Below are 18,198 nucleotides of genomic sequence, written 5' to 3'. Positions count from 1 at the left end.
CCTATTACCCACTAACATGACTAATCATCCCCATAGTAACTGTCGTCATGACAACAGTCTCCATCACAAACGGTGCTATGGAAACAGACTCCGTAGTAACGATTGCCATGACGACTAAAAGCGGTGATATAACACCATTTTTTTAGTATTCATAAAATCACTGTCTATTATAATACAAGCAATAATTTTAATCAATGATACTTACGTTCATAGCAATGAGTATTAGCCACTGCAATATAATTAGGTTTACATTTGCATTTATTATTGAAACAAATCGAATTATTTGGTGCGCATAGCTCATCAGTCCAGCAAAATTCATCCAAAAGTGGTACACACATTGAATTATCAACCAGAATATGATTATTTTTACACACACATTTTTTACTAACCGAGCAGCCAATATGCAAAATATCACTGCAGTCAATATCTTTTTTACATGATTTTCCTATCGAAGCTGCAAAAATGTAACTGAATTATAATTCAATAATGATTAATTGCATCATCAATTCATTTTCTATCACAACTAGTGAATTCTAAGTGTCAATGCTGAATCATCGACTCGAACCCCGATTTCAAGTTATAAACTTACTTAGCGCACATAGTTTATTTGATTTCATTACAAATGATTCCTTGCATTGACACTTATTACCAATACAAATGGAATTATCAACCAAACAGTCCTGTTTATGAACGCAATATCCTCCTATTAGCGGCACACATCTTCGATGATTGGCTGAAGCCCAATAATTAGGTAAACATTCACATTCATTGTATTTCGTATTACATTTTGCAAAATCCAGCCTCAAACAATCAGTATCATATTGACAATAATCTCTGTATAATGCTAAAAAATTTTTAGTACTTTAAATGTAGTCTATGCTTCGAAATACTCATCTTAGTTGCAGTCTTAAGGAAGTATTATGTAAATCTATATCTCAAGCCTTCAGCAAGCTGATATAATTAGTAGTTTACGTAAAATAACTTGCTAAAGTCAGAAAACGATGCTACTAGGGCAACAGCTATTACTATAAGTTGCCTGAGTGACGATGCAGTACAAAATATTCATATCTTACCTGGACTTAAGCAAACAGATACATTTTCTTCATATCCTCTTTTTATATTCCTGCATATGGTACTTTTGTTACAACATGGATTATCATCCGTATAAACACACTGATATATTCAATATTTTGGTAAAAAATTAATCATACAGTTTTGGTTGCATAAAGTTACTTTCTATTAATATTGAATGGTTACTTACCAACTCACCTGGTCTGATACAATTATTATTTCTTATATTGTTATTATCGCTATTTACTAGATTATAATTCAGAAAACAGGCATGTGTGAGAGAAAAAATTATAAATGTAATATTTATCATCATTTTATAAAGTTAGAAATAGATTTTATCGGCTTAATACCACAAATTAAATTGAACATAATACAGAACATTTATGTGTATTTATCTATATACATTTATATATATATATATATATATATATATATATTTTTTTTTTTTAATGACTAAAAGTTTATATCTTGGGTATTGACTGTTTCCCGTAATTAAATCTAATGATAGACAAGCTATACGTTAAACTAACAATAAAAAACTTCAATTTAGAAATCTCATCATTCTCTAGAATCAGGATTTCATCTTACTTTTCCAAGCTTTTGAACATCTCAATTTTTAAACCAAAAAAAAAAATGGCGTCCACTTAGAGGTTGGTGATGCGTTGGTAAAGTTGAGTTGGGTAGGGTTGTATTGTTGTTAGCGTTGCTGATGGCAGACATTAATGTACCACAGGGTCGCTATTCAAAAGAGATAAAACGCTTCATAATGTAACTACTGGAGTGGTATTGCATAAAATTAATTTTTTTTAAGGAACATAGAAACGACGATAGACATACTCATTATTTTTAAATAAAATTACATGATATATTATTAGAAAATAAATAATTAATACTACATTGACATTTATTGTCAATACAAATAGAATCCTAAAATAGTTGGTATGCATTTATCACTATTTCTTACAGCATAAGTATGGTCATAAACACATATTCCATGTTTGAAGCATACTTAGTGCAATGTATTATCACAGTTCTCACTGCTGCACGTTCTATTCAACCGTACTGAAAATACATTAAAAAAAATAGTAGATGATGTTAAGATTTTAGGCCGCTACATTTATATATAATTGAAGATGAAGTTATTTCTGATGAAAAAGTTCAAAGCCCAGATAGAAAAATGCATCCCTCGTAGCATTGTCTTCAGCAAGTTATTTGACGGAAGTCCTGCAGCCAGTTCATTACCGAAGAACTGAACAAAGCTTGAAGATGTATTTCATAAACATATTTACTGCAGATTTCGTCGTCTTACTTGACATTCATTCTAAAGACTTATGGAAATCTGTAGAAACAATCTGCAGCAATTTTTAACCAAGATATTTACTGCAACAATGTTAATTGCTGCACAAGATTTGACACACCTAAAACTTCTGTAAGACTGTTACTAGATTCAGTTTTGATACGCACTTCGTACATTTCGACTAAGAAACAGCTCATTTTCTCACATGTCATCTAACGTGAAACTACTGCCTATGGCATCAGTTTTAAGACAAAAAGATTCTTGGTTTTAGGAAATACAGGATAAATATTGATACTTGTTGTTTTCGAATCAACTACGTGTATTTCCATTAATAAATAAGGAATGGACATTGCATTGACATGCATCATCAATACAAACAAAATAACACATTATGCATTGCTTATTATTTGAACCAAATCTGCCTACTATTGGTGCACATTTGTCACGAGTAGCTACGGTATAGTTATTTCTTAAACTCTATATTTTGTGATCTAGCATAATGATCGCAATGCATCGTAATAATTGTAATTAATTGTACAGGCTCCACTTCTAAGCACTGGAAGAAAACTATTGAAAATTCATTAGTGTTGATAAGTATGTTATTAGTGATCATTAGTGGACTTTAGTACTCTGACTAGTGAATCTTACTACACTATTGGATGTGATTAGTGTTGGATAGCAATAGTGTTCATTAGTACTTCGACAAATGAATCTTGCAACACTATTGAATGTGATTAGTGTTAATAGTGTTGTATTACTGTTTATTAGTCAGACTACTAATGGATCTTGCAGCACTACTGGAAGTGGTTATCAGTACTCTGACTAATGAATATTGCAACGTTGTTGGAAGTGATTCGTGTTGTATTTGTGATCATCAGTACTCCAAATACTGAGTCTGACAGTACAATTGGAAGTGATTAGTGCTGAACAGCGCTTTGTTAGTTATCACAAGTAATCTGATTAGTGAATCTTACAATATTAATGGAAGTGATAAGTGTTTACCAGGTTCCAGTAACAATTCAAATAGTTGGTACTACACTAGTGTGAAATTATAATTAATGACACTAAACACAATAACGACACTAAACGTACTGATGGCAATAAACGCATTAATGACACTAAACCATTAGAGCGCAAAAAAACTAAAGTATCAGTATTTCACATGAGTGCTAATTATTTTATTATGTAAGAGATTGACTGCGATCTAACCATCATTACCACTAAAAAAATCGGTCTGTCGGTTGACCCTGCGGGCCAGCCCCAAAACTTCCCGCTGTCTTCGACCTCAAAGAGCTCGAAAACATTAGTGTAGATATATTTTCGAGCTCTTCGAGCTCGAAAATGCTATCACATGCAATTGTTTTTTTTTCGATCTTTTCAAGCTCTAACAAGTTACCTGTTATGCTGAAGTTTGAAAATTTAAGAATCGAAAATCATCAATGAAGCGGTTTTTAAAATTTAGTTCCTGATTTTGTTCAGTAAAATAAGTGTATTGAGGCAGAAATTAATGTCGGGGATCAAAATCAAGATTTAAATAAATTTTGACTCATGTAAGAAACAATAAAATATGAAATATCCGATAAAAATATTAAAAACTACGTTTTATCGATTTTTTTGTTGATAATATGATTTAAACTAAAAACCAAGTTCGATGACATTATATGATCAAAAGAAACCATAAAAAAGATGAGTTGGTATGATATCAGACACATTTTAGTACGTTATATTTTGATTTATCCGGAAAAAATAACATAAAATGTTATTTTTTTAACTTTTCAACGCCGATATCTTTTGTACTAATCAATCGATTTTGATAGTTGACGTGACAATCGGTGCGTTTTATTGAGTTCTAGAGCTGATTAAAATTTGAAATCGATCGCGTCAGTCGTTTCGAAAATATTTAGAAAAAACCGTTTTTCACCATTTCTTTCTCCCGCGATAACTCTCGAACGAATTATCCGATTTTGATGTTTGAGGTGGCAATCGACGCGTTTTATTGAGTTCTAGAGCTGATTAGATTTTGAAGTCGATCGTATGAGTCGTTTTTGAGAAATCAATAAAAAACTAAAAAAAAATTTTTTTTTTTTTCGTAATTCGCGAATATTTTCGAGTCTATTCGATCAAATAATCTGAAATTTTCAGAAAAGTTGAAGGCCAACAAGCTCTTTCGATTGCCACCTCAACCATCCAAATCGATTCATTAGTTCAAAAGTTACAAAGAGTTTACATACATACACACACACACACACACACACACACACTCGAAAATCGGGGTGAAAACAATAACTTCCCGAAATTTTTGAAAATCGTCGATTTTCTTAGCGGGAAGTTAAAAAACTATAATTGTTGTTCAAGTAATTTATTGAATATAATTATAGCATACGCTTACATTAAATGCAATTGGTGTTAGCCAATGCTGTATAACCTAGTATACATTGACATTTATTATTCAAACATACAGAATTGTCAGTCGCGCATCGTTCATTGGTCCAACAAAATTCGCCCAAAAGTGGTACGCATCTCGAATTATTTACCTGAATATGATTATCTTTACACACACATTTTTTCTCCACGGAGCAGCCAACATGCAGAATATCACTACAATCAATATCTCTTTTACATGATTCTCCCATTGAAGCTACAACAAAGTAATTATATTAATCATGGTACTGTCTTCGTATTTCTCATCAGAAATTGTTTCCACCCATCAATACAGAGTCAATGGTTTGAATCGTGATTGAGAATTAATTTTCGAATTGTAAACTTACTTAGAGCACATTCTCTATTCGTTCTCATTACGTATGATTCTTTGCATTGACATTTATTATTAATGCATATAGAATTCTCCACCATACATTGCTTGTAATGATCGCAATATCCTCCTATGAGCGCTACACACCTTTGATTATTTTTTAACACGCCATAATTAGGTAAGCATTTACATTTTTGGAAATCAACACTACAAATTGCATAGTCAAGTCTCATACAGTCTATATCATACCGACAGTAGTCTTCTATTAATGCTGAAATTATTTTTTATTTTAAATACCATAAACTTTAGTGTGATATATGTAGGTGTCAATGCAGTTGAAATATTCCCTAGTAGCATTCTCAAACACAGTGACATCCTATAATTTGAATAGCGTCCTGTGTGCAAAATACTCATCACGGGAGTGATGATGGGTTAACGGTCAAATCGGGTCTTAAATTTTCACTCGGGTTATCCTGGAAAGAACCTCTGATTGATCTGATCAGGGATTCCTTATTCAGGCAAACTTTAAGCATCATAAGGTCCTCATAGTACTTCAGGAAAATCAGGAAAACATTCCAGTCAGGACATCTTAAATAAATCTGTTGTAATACTTAGCTAGGATTCTCGCTTAAGGTCCATTAGATCAGACTTGCTGCAGAATTGCTTACAATACCTGCAGAAGGCTGCTTTTACTTCGTGAGGCATACTCAACATTAGTATAGAAAATTCAGTGGCGCCCACTTAATGTTCGATTTCATTTTATCAAGCGCTAATAGTAATCATTTGTCGCGCTTCTAATTTTAATGAGGGCCACTGGGTTTGCTTTAAGTACTGAATCTAAGCCTCGAGCAATTATAAAAAAAAGAATCCTTATATCTCAAACAATTCTGCAGCAACTCTGACCTGACATTGTTGCAGTAAGTATCTTGGTTAAGAATTGCTGCAGACTGTTTCTACAGATTTCCGTAAGTCTTAAAAGTAAATTTCAAGTAAGTCTTAATGAGATTTGTAGATAGTATACTTATGAAATACGTCTTGTTCAAGTCTTGTGTAAATCTTCTGCAAGAAACTTGTTGAAGGACTTTCGTTCAGTAACTTGCTTAAGACCAAAGACAATGCTACTCGGGTATGTGTGTCAATGAAGTTAAAATGTTGATAACCTACCTGGGGTCAGACATACGGATAGTGATTGTCCAGGTTTCCAATTTACATTTCTGCATATGTTACTTTTGTTACAACACGAAATGCGATCTCCAAAATGACACTTAAATTAAATTTATCGTTATAAAGAAATGATGACGTCTCATAAATGGTTGCAGGTTTCAATCTTAATCAAATTTTTTTCCTAAATTAAATAATTAACTTCTTACCTGTTCACCATAATGAATGCAACTATTTTTTCGGTTATTATCTTTATCATTTATCAGTGAATATTGATAAGTGTAGACATGAGCTACAAAAAAACAAATAATTAGTATATTGACTACTATCTCACTTGATAAACTCAACAAAGCCATGTTCATTGACTCAGCGTCACTAGTACAACGGAAATAGAAACAAACACTCTAATAATGTTCATTTATATTGTCTAAATTTTATTACGACTAAATAATAATTATTTTTAGTATTTAGTAATTCTAATTGGAAATATTTAATGACTGAATAGAAACGAAACATGATAAAGTCGAATATATCACTTCTGTTATTTACGTCCTGGAGAACAATAAACTTTAATAAAAATAAATATTAGTTTCGTTACCGTCTATTAACAAAATTAAATCAAGTTTGTAAAATTGAAATGTATCTTTCAAAAGGTACCCGAAAAAAACGATCATGTGTAATTATATATAATCACTAGGGTGATTCAAAAAATAATAAATTATTTTTTTTTTCGCAAACAGGTTCAAAAGTTTTTCTAGTTATTTTAATTTTAATGTCAAGCTCTTAAAGTCGATCAGAAAACTATTTTTTTACGAGCTTGACGTTAGAATAAAAATAAAAAAAGTTTATTATTTTTTGAATCACCCTAATAATCACATATAATTATACATAATCAGACATGACACTTTAAGCCAAAAATAAATAATTATATCAAATTATATCTGATAATATATACTTACGCACAATTATACACAAAGTTCCTGTAAAATTTTAATAATTATATTAAGCTATACTTAGTTTTATATAAATGTAATTATATAGAATTACATCTGATTATGTATAACTACATATTTGGTAATATATGATGATTGACTATTAAGACATATGACTGCGATAGCATATATTTATTTGGAAATTTAGTTAATTTTATTATTTTAAGACTTCCGGGAAAAAATGATTTGATTTGATTATGTATAATTATATATAATCAGAGCCAATCATTTTTTTTCGGGTGCAGCAATTCTAAATATGTTTATAAAAACTATTTTTATACAAAAATACATGTAAAATTATTGATAGGCGCGTAATTAGTACTGCATCGACATTTATTATCAACACAAACAGAGTTTTGAACTATGCATTCGTTGTCGTTTAATCAGACTCTGCCAATAATTGGTACGCATTTGTCTTGATCAACGACAGCGTAATTATTGTCACAGACACATATTCCATGTTCAGAGCATTGGGAGTGCAATAAACCTTCACAATCCTAATTTCTGTTTCACAGATGACCCACACGCACTAAAAATATAAAAATATATTTTATATGAAGCTAAAAAACTCAACAATGGAAATGACAAAGAATATAGATTCTTTTGAATCATTGCTGTTCAGATAAAAAAACTACTGCATCGTCATAAAGTGCTACTTTTCAAGCTTGAAAATAAGTTCATCTTTTAATTTAACTTCGAACGTATTTTACAAAAATTTCATTTATAAAAATAGAAAATTTAACAACCCCATGTATTTTAACCCAAAAATTAATTTTAATCAATCATACTTACGTTTAAAGCAATCAGTATTAGTCATTGCTGTATAATCAGGTTTACATTTGCATTTATTATTTAAACAAACCGAATTATTTGGTGCGTCAATATCTCTTTTACATGGCTTTCCTATTGAAGCTACCAAAACGTAATATTGTTAATTTCACTGTATATTCCATTTTTCGTCAAAATCTGAGATAATAGTTCTTTACGAAAAAGTACAAGGCCATGTATGGTCATGCATGCTCCATGTATGGCCATATATGCTTTATATATGAGCCATATACGGCCATGCATGACCATTTATGACTCATTTTTCACGGGTAATCATAATACGAATGGTCACTAATAAAACAATCAAAACATTAATGAATTTTCAGTGTTCATTAGTTTTTTTCCGTAAGAGACAGAATCGTAGGTACAGATCCTAATTCAGAATAAGTTTTTGAATTATGAACTTACTTAGCAAGCATTCCGTGTTAGATTTCGTAATGAATGGATCTCTGCATTCGCATTTATTATCAATACAGATAGAATTATCAACCATACAGTGCCTGTATTCATCACAATATCCTCCGACCAGCGGTACACACTTGGACTTATTTGTCAATGCACCATAACTAGGTATATAATCACATTCTTGATAATCAGTATTACACGTTGCGTAATCTAGCGTTAGACAGTCTGTATCATAGCGACAATAATCTCCTATTAATGCTGAAATTATTATTTAAATGACAATAAGTAACTTCTGACTACTTAAGGGCTGTTATTATACATCTTGTAAGTGTCAATGCAGTAAAAAAATTCATAACGCACCTGGAGTTATACATACAGATCGCGTTCGATCGGGTCACCATTTTACAGTTCTGCAAATGTTACTTGTGTTACAACACGGCATATGATGTTCGAAATAGCACTTTAAAAAAACATGTCATTTTATAATAAATATCATGATTTCTAACATAATGTTGCAGGTTCAAATCTTAATCTAAATTTATTTTTGTAGTCTTAACAAATACTCTACTACTGACTAAAATTAAAAATAACTATATCACTACTACACAAATTAAGATTATAGTAGTCGTTAGAATTTCCCAACTTTATCTTTGGCAGCTAATGATTATTTTAATTGTTTATTGCCCACGCTATAAAATATTTATTTTATAAAAATTAATTTCATCATAGTAAATAATAATTTTTTTTTCAAATTCGAAGTAAGACCTTAAAAAAAAAAAAGAAATAAGAAAGAGAAATTATAATTTTAGGTCCAATTTTTGATCATCGAGTTTTGTACAGATGTCGGTGCTCTGAGGTCCTAGAAAGTTACTTTGACTATTTTTTGGGTAACGGCAACTGAAAATGATAATTTAACAGTAATGAGTTGGGAGATAAAGAAATTTTTTATAGAAAAACATGTAACTGTAAAAGAAATAATTTAAGACCAAATTTTCGTCAGATACACACAATAAATGAACACCATTCATTTCTTTATTATAATATTTATGGAATACAGTTGTTTTTTAGAAAACAACGAAGATAACCTAAAAGTGAGAACTACTTTTTAACCAAAATACATTTATTATTATTGAGAGATGAGTAATTAGTAATGCATTGACATTTATTATCAACACAAACAGAATTTTCGATTCGGCATTCTTTATTACTTGAACAGGCTCCGTCAATCAACGGTACACATTTGTCTCGGTTGACGACAGCATAGTTATCATCACAAATACATACTCCATGTTCAGAGCATACTGAGTGCAATATATTTTTACAATCTTGATTGCTCTCACATGATCTACCTATATAATCTGAAAAAAGACCAGAACGGTGATAATACACACTAGTAAAGTTGATAGCTGCAATATTTATGAATAAACATGACGAACGATCCTCCTAGCAACCGTTGCTATGGCATCAGTCTCCATAGCAACCGTTACTATAGCAACAGTCTCCATAGTAACGATAGTCATAACGATTATAAGCGGTGACATAACACCAACTTTTTTAGGATTCATTAAAATCCCTGTCTATTTTAATGTAAGAAATATTTTTAATCAATCATACTTACATTCAAAGCAATGAGTATTAGCCACTGCAATATAATTAGGTTTACATTTGCATTTATTATTGAAACAAACTGAATTAATTGGTGCGCATAGCTCATCAGTCCAGCAAAATTCATCCAAAAGTGGTACACACATTGAATTATCAACCAGAATATGATTATCTTTACACACACATTTTTTACTAACCGAGCAGCCAACATGCAGAACATCGCTACAGTCCAGATCTCTTTTACATGACTTTCCTATTGAACCTACAAACACGTAATAAAATTATTGACTTCTCCACCTATTCATTTCTATCTTATGAAAAGAAACTAATGAATACTAGTGGAAATTTTTTAGTGTTGATAAGTGTTTTAGTAGCGATGATTAGAACGCTGAATAGAAAATCTTACAGCACTATTGGGTGATAGGTGTTAATCAGGTTATGATTCATGATCAATAGTAATCTGATTAATGAATCTACAGCACTTTTAAAAGTGATTAATGTTGATCAGGCTGTTAATGCTGTTGATTAGGATGATTTAGAAAATAATAAATTTTTTTTTTTGCGAACAGGTTCAAAAATTTCGTTTAGATAAAAAAAGACGCCTGTGAAAATTAGAGCTCTTTAGATTAACATTAAGAGGTTCCGCATTGCACTTTTCTATTTTCCATAAGAATAACATGGAACAAATTTTTTTTTGTCTTCTGATTTTTATAAGTAGCTAACGATGAGTCATAGGAATAATTGGCAGGCATACTTTGTAGGTGATTGAATGCTCTACAAAAAAGTTTCTTATTATTTTTTGATAAATCTATTTGTTCAAAAGTTATTTGAGGTTAAAGTCGAATTCATATTAAATTTTGAGATTTTTCTATTTTTCCGGCAAAACTATCAGACCTATTACAAAATATCATGGGACCTTTTTTGTAGACAATTTCATTCCTTAAAAGTTATTCTCATAAAGTTTTTTCAGATTCCGCATTGTTTTTTAGTTATTTTTATTTTAACGTCAAGCTCGTAAATAAATAGTTTTCTGATCGACTTTAAGAGCTTGACATTAAAATTAAAATAACTAGAAAACAATGCGGAATTCGAAAAAACTTTATCAGAATAACTTCTAGGGAATGAAATTGTCTACAAAAAAGGTCCCATGATATTTTGTAATAAGTCTAATAGTTTCGCCGGAAAAGTGAAAAAATCTCAAAATTTCATATGAATTCGACTTTAACCTCAAATAACTTTTGAATGAATAGATTTATCAAAAAATGATAAGAAACTTTTTTTGTGGAGCATTCAATTACCTACAAATTATGCCTGCCAATTATTCCTATGACGCATCGTTAGCTACTTATAAAAATCAGAAGACGAAAAAAAAATTTTTTCCATGTTATTTTTATGGAAAATAGAAAAGTGCAGTGCGGAACCTCTTAATGTTAATATTAAGAGCTCTACTTTTCACAGGCGTCTTTTTTTATCTAAATGGAACTTTTGAACCTGTTTGCGAAAAAAAATAAAAATTTGTTATTTTTTGAATCACCCTAGTGTTGATAGTAGTCCAATTAGTGAGTCCACATTACTATTAAGAATTACGACACTCAAAATACCGAGAACCGTGTTCAGAAATACTAGCCTATAATTTTTCATTAGTGTTTTCCAATAGTGTTGATTAGTATTTTTCCGTAAGGATTACAGAAATCGTAAATTCCGAGCGTCAATGCAGCGTCATCAGTTTAAATCCCGGTTTCGAGTTTATTTTAAAATTATAAACTTACTTGGCCAACATTCTCTATTTGATTTCATTATAAATTGAGCATCGCATTGACATTTGTGATCAATGCATATAGAATTATCAACAAAACAATCCCTCTCATCGTAGCAATGCCCACCTAAAAGTGATACACACCTCGGAATATTCTTTACTTTACCATAATTAAGTAAACATTCACATCGCTGGAATTCCTTACTACAATAAGCATAGTCCAGACGTAGACAGTCTGTGTCATGCTGACAAAACTCTTCTATCGTCGCTGAAATTTTTTTTAGACATCGTTTATTGTAAGCATGTATTATATAAAATATTTTTTACGTACCTGGAGTTTTACACACTGATACTGTTTCGAAGTTGTCCGCTCTTACGGATCTACATACTGAAGTTTCATTACAACAAGTATCATGATTTGCAAAATCACACTGTTAAATACAATACTCAGTTTAGAAATAAATCAAGACATTATCAATTACCGCAGATTCGAGTCTTGATCGTTTATTTATTTTTTTTTTTTTTTTTTTTATTAATTACAATCGAGCCATTAACTATTACTTACCAATTCGCCGTTTTCAATACAAGTATCTAAGTCGGGATATTCATTTTCTATATTTACTTTTGGGACATTATTAAACATAGCATGAGTTACAGATATAATTATTAGTAGAACAATGACCACCATTTTATGAACTTGAATATTGTTCATTATTGAGTCAATGCTGTAAATTCAACTATATGTGTGATACTAAATGTTTTTTATTTTTTAATCAATTTTTAAGCTATAAAGTTTTTTAATAACTACGTTAATAATAGACAAAACAAATAAAATGATGTTTAATATAATTACCAGATTCTATTTTTTATTAACTCATTACTTTTTCGTTGTGGCTTATATATATATATATATATATATATATATATATATATATATATATATATATATATATATATTTTTGTAATAAAAATTTTGTAAGAGTCGCTTAAACAAATAAACAAAAATGATATAAACGAGGCCATTTAAACTGTTTTTTAAAAAGATGACCTCGAATGATCTTCAATGGTTTTCATAAGTTTAAAAATACAATGACTGGTTGAATCCGTGGAATTTATTGACTGCTTTGGTTAAGCAATATTACCGATCATCAGTGATATTCACTGATTATTTCAGTGATAAGAAAGCACTGATCTTAACACTGAAACTTGCTGGATCACTTCAGTGAAGAAAAATCACTGATCTAAATAATGAAAATCAATGATTGGTTCAGTCAAATAGAATCACTGATCGAATCAACGAAATTCACTGAATGGTGCAGTGAAATAAAATTACTGTTTATCAGTGATATTCACTTATTCCAGTGAAAAGAAAGCACTGATCTTAACACTGAAACTTACTGGATCACTCCAGTAAAAAAAAATCACTGATTTAAATAATGAGATTCAATGATTGGTTCAGTCAAATAGAATCACTGATCGAATCAACGAAATTCACTGAATGGTGCAGTGAAATGAAATTACTGTTTATCAGTGATATTCACTGATTATTTCAGTGAAAAGAAAGCACTGATCTTAACACTGAAACTTGCTGGATCACTTCAGTGAAGAAAAATCACTGATTTAAATAATGAGATTAAATGATTGGTTCAGTCAATTAGAATCACTGATCGAATTGACGAAATTCACTGAATGGTTCAATTAAACAAAATTACAAGTCGAATCATTGGAATTGACTGATTGGTTCAGAGAAAAGAAATCACTGATCTTATCAGTGAAATTCACTGACTGCCTCAGTGAAATAAAATCACTGATCGAATGAATGAAATCCACGGGTGATATTAAAAAAATATTTACTGCTTATGAAACTGACCTAAAATGGCTACTTTGAAAAATTTTTTCGATGGGTCTTAAGGACCTGGCCCCAAAAGGCCCGTAGTTGTGCAAAAATTTAACATTTTCTTAAAATTATCTTTCACTTTATAATCAATAAACAGATAGTTAATCTCATAAATCATAGTTGTTCATTTTATTTTTCAATCACGCATACAGTCAGCAAAGTAGTTACACACAAAAAAGTACATACTTGTACATACTTTTTTTTTAATTAAGATAATAATTAATTAATATAAAGTCTATGAATATTTTAAGTAACAGATAGCCATAAAAATACTTTCAGGCTTTTTTATATAAATATTTATGTATATATGTAGATATGTGAACATTTTTATTAATCATAACAAGAAATATATATATATATATATATATATATATATATATATATATATTTATATATATATATATATATATATATATATTTTTTTTTTTTGGTCTGCTTTTTTTTTTTTGATTCAACTTTCAAAAAAAAAAAAAAAAAAATAGAAAAAAATAATATTGATATTAGTTAGAAAATAAATATATGGCAGTGATAAATTTTACTGATTGTCTTTATGTAAACCAGCTACAATTCCACAAATTTTAATTTAAATATTGTGTTTTATATTTTTTTTTATATTTTGCCATAAAAAATTAAATCATTATTTTTTCTTATTTTTGCTCACCAACAATGTCTTAATATAACGTCTGTAACTTTTAAAATATTGATTCAAGAAATTCGGTACTTAAGACCTTTCTTGTAGAGAATTGAATTCTCTATAAAAATTTTTACCATAAATATAATAGTTTAGTTATTAATTACGAGCAAACGTTAGAAATTTATTTTCTAAAACTAAAAATTTTCAAATTTTTTTCATTTTCAAAAAAAAAAAAAAAAAAAAAAAAAGAAATAAAAAAAAAGAAATTGTTACTTAATATTTTTTGTACTTGAATATCATACAGCAAAAAATATAATTCATCTGTTTGTCAGACTTAATGCTCATTTGAATTTTTAAACTGAATAAAAAAGTAAAAATGCTTATAATAGAAAACGTTGAGGTTATGTATAGATATGTATTTGTAGAAAGTATATGATATCAAAAATATCTGACGGTATTTAAAATAAAAAATCTAATAACTTATAATTAATAAAAATAAATAAGTATTTAGAAAAAATAAAAAAACAATATTGATTTAGGCATCACCTGTTGAGTGACTTGCATCTTTAATTTCTACATAGCGACTGTAGAGCACTAGCCATAAATATACACCAATACCTAAAATAATAAAATCGTTTTATTAACATTAAAAGATAGTTTTCTTTAAATATATGGGTGAAGAGGGGGTAAAACAAGGTGTCGTGGGGGGGCCCTTAAAATTTTTTTTTTAAAGTAAATAGAAAAAATTTTCAGTTGCCGTTATAGAAAAAATCAATTTTTGCGGGAAAAATGTGGAACACCCTATAAAGGTGAAAAAAAAAGTGAATATTAAATATTTTTGTTTAAATTAAATTTTTTTGTAAGTAATTTCCATAAAGATTATTATATAATGAAAATACAATTGTTTTAAAGTTATTTGCAAAAATCATGGGAAAAATTAAAAAATCAAATCCGAAATTTGTTGGAAGACCCATTTTGTCCCTAATTTTCGATTGCTTAATTTTAATAGACGCAGCATAATAAAATAAAAATAAGTATCAAGGGTCTAAAAAGAAGTAAACCCGAAAAGAAATTAATGATATTATAATTATTTTTCTAAAGGGGCCCATTTTGCCCCCCTCTTCTCTATAAGGGGCATTTCACGCAAAATCACTGAGATCGTGGACCCGGTCATAATTTATTACTATTATCGCACCCATGATTTCATATGAATTCTTATAATGGCTTTTTCAAAATTTTTAATTTTAGAAAATTTCGAATTTTTATTTTCGGTAAAAAAATTTAAAATTCCCGCGTAAATTTAAAATTAAATTTTTGGTATTTTTTTTTTAAATGTTTAGATGTTTAATTGTTATTATTCTTTACCAACAAGTGAGTTTCCGATAAACATAAAGAAAAATCCTTCTCCGATGGATACTAGGAACGCAACTATAGAAAAATACCAGGCACCAATAAAGAAAATTCCTAGTCCAATTGCTTGAAGAATAAGAATTGGCACCATCAATTGATATTTTTCCTGTATAAATTAATTGATTCATTATTTTTTATAAAAAATTATTATTTCGAAATTTTTTCAAGTTTTTGTGTCCGTTTTACTCCATAGTCAATTTTTTAAATTAAAAAAAAAAAATTAAAAAAAAAAACATTAATTGAAAATTTTCAATGACCACTTTACCCCGAAATCTAAAATACTCAAATTCATAAAAAAATTAATTTCATACAAAAAAAAAAACTTTTACTTTATTTGTCCCTTTAAAAAAAAATAAATTTGAAAAATGAAAAAATTTTTTCTATTGAAAAAAAAAAACTGAAAATTTTGTCGGGACTTTATTTCAAAATATAAAATATATGACTTGAAAAATAATTTTTTTGAAAATGTCAACTCGCTGAAGTAAAAAAAAATTTTTCAAATTTCGGTTTCTAAATTTTTTTAATTATAAAAAAAAAATACTTTTTGTGATCCATAGAGTGTAAGAGAAGTCAAAATCAATCCAACAATGGAACCACTAATTGTCACTCCCAAAAATGAACTTGCGCTCGCACAATTTAAATCATTATCGATTGTTCTCCAGCCTTTACAAGCTTGGCTGTAAGCTACAGGTGCTTCAATTATACCGCCAATATTACTCAGCTATTAACAGAATTTGAAATAGATAACAAATTATTAAATTTCCTAAATGTTTCAAAAAATTAAATGAAAAAAAATGACAACTTACAATACCCAAAATACAGATAACAAGCACTCCCGTTTTCAAATCAAAGCAACAGCAAGATTGTAGTTTCTTAATCGCCATATTTAAATTATTTATAAGTAAATAAATAATAAATTTAAATATAGTTAATTATGATAAATAACGAGAATAGAAGCGAAAAAACACTGTATTGATAATGCGCGTCAATACAGTATGATAACTACGGAAGTGCGCCGCCGACTGACAATTTTACTTATTTTCCGAGAAGTATGAGTTTCCGTATCCACATGTTGCCGATGCGCATGTGCTCGTGAAAAAATACTTGAGCATAATATATATTTATATTTATCATTCATAAGGTAAATATCTCAATACCGTAACGACAAAGTGTATACGACTGATTTTTATCGTTTTAAAGATTTCTAAACAGATTACAATAAAAAATAATTTATTATATCACACGAAGTAGACATTTACCTATTTGGAAATAATCTAATTTGTTAATTTTACTTAAATTTAATGTAAATAATAGGGTGCTTCATTTTCGGCGAAAGTTTGTTTTTCGCTAATTAAGCAAAATATTATTCTTTATGCTAAAACAAAAATTCCTGCTAAGTTTGCCGAGTCAAAAAACAAATTCCAGTTTGAACCTCAAAATACTACGTGAAGTATTTGAGGAACAAGTTGGACTTTGGAGATTCAAAATTCTCATAATATAAAAAAATTTACTGCTCCAGATTTAGGCCTCTATTTCTCAAATTTTGAGAGCTTCGTTAGAATTCAAACCGATAAAGAGTTTGCATTTAAACCTCATAATTCTCACTGAGGATTTAGAGTGCCAATATCGTATCATTTTTCCATCGGTAAATAAAAGATCAAAGGAGTTGAATTTTTTGAGGTCCAAACTAGAATTTGTTTTTTTCTCGGGAAAATATTTTCACACCTCTTTCCCTGTTGAAATTTAACAATTTAATAATAAATGTATAACACAATTTTTATATAAAGTATAATCAGTTTGCGAGTTATTTGATCTCAAATATAATTAGGACTCGATACCAGAGATGAGACAACGCCGATAAATTTAATTACAATTTTTTAATATGAGATAAGTATGTCTGAGAAAAATAGTATCGTCATCAGATGGGAATTTTAACTGTCTATAACTTTGACAATTGTAGAAATAAATTAATATTCAATTATTTTCAAATTACATCCAATTCAATAATTAGACTTTTTCGTTTTTGACTTATTTTTATTCTGGGAGCTGTAACTTCAAAACTATCCATCTTAGGAAATTTTGACAAAAACCAAAATTTGTAGGAAATTAAATTTCCTTTCCAAAAACCACCAAAGATGTCTAATTACCTTGAATAATTACCGGGAAATGTTCAATAAAAAAAATAAAATAAAATCTTTGGGGAAATTGATTTTTACTCAAAAGTAGTTTTCTTTAATTATCAATACATTGGTAAGTAATCAAAATAATGAGATGTCATTAGAGACTCATATTTAGGAAATTTAATTGTTTACAACTTTTGTATCATTGAAAATAAGCGTAAAGTTTGTTGTTTTGAAGATATAGCCGCCGGAATATAAATAGACGATAAA

General features: G+C 29.1%; 1 protein-coding gene across 1 annotated transcript; it reads right to left on the bottom strand.

Annotated features, from left to right (window-relative positions):
- Positions 1–4: 4 nt before the first annotated feature.
- On the bottom strand, positions 5–16,692 carry LOC103577276 (prion-like-(Q/N-rich) domain-bearing protein 25). The gene is made up of 19 exons (XM_053742012.1): positions 16,615–16,692; positions 16,350–16,529; positions 15,841–15,914; positions 12,433–12,592; positions 12,199–12,298; positions 11,881–12,135; positions 10,125–10,373; positions 9,625–9,864; positions 8,510–8,764; positions 8,066–8,185; positions 7,241–7,261; positions 6,491–6,573; positions 6,285–6,384; positions 5,137–5,391; positions 4,828–5,006; positions 1,074–1,173; positions 590–844; positions 206–454; positions 5–114 (listed from the first exon to the last, which is right to left on the bottom strand). Exons 1-19 carry the CDS (start codon positions 16,690–16,692, stop codon positions 5–7), a joined length of 3,063 nt encoding a protein of 1,020 aa, XP_053597987.1.
- Positions 16,693–18,198: the final 1,506 nt, after the last annotated feature.

Source organism: Microplitis demolitor, chromosome 9 (assembly GCF_026212275.2).
Source record: "Microplitis demolitor isolate Queensland-Clemson2020A chromosome 9, iyMicDemo2.1a, whole genome shotgun sequence".
Classification (NCBI taxonomy): Eukaryota; Metazoa; Arthropoda; class Insecta; order Hymenoptera; family Braconidae; genus Microplitis; species Microplitis demolitor.
This window is presented reverse-complemented; position numbering and strand designations above follow the sequence as displayed.

What these genes read in the sequence shown, in the direction of transcription:
- LOC103577276 (XM_053742012.1), bottom strand. Translation starts at nt 16,692, where the DNA reads ATGGCGATTAAGAAACTACAATCTTGCTGTTGCTTTGATTTGAAAACG. An exon ending in GTATTGAAAACGGCGAATTG is followed by an intron (nt 12,299 to 12,432) that starts GTAAGTAATAGT and finishes TGTATTTAACAG; the next exon opens with TGTGATTTTGCAAATCATGA. An exon ending in ATCTGTTTGCTTAAGTCCAG is followed by an intron (nt 845 to 1,073) that starts GTAAGATATGAA and finishes AAAATTTTTTAG; the next exon opens with CATTATACAGAGATTATTGT.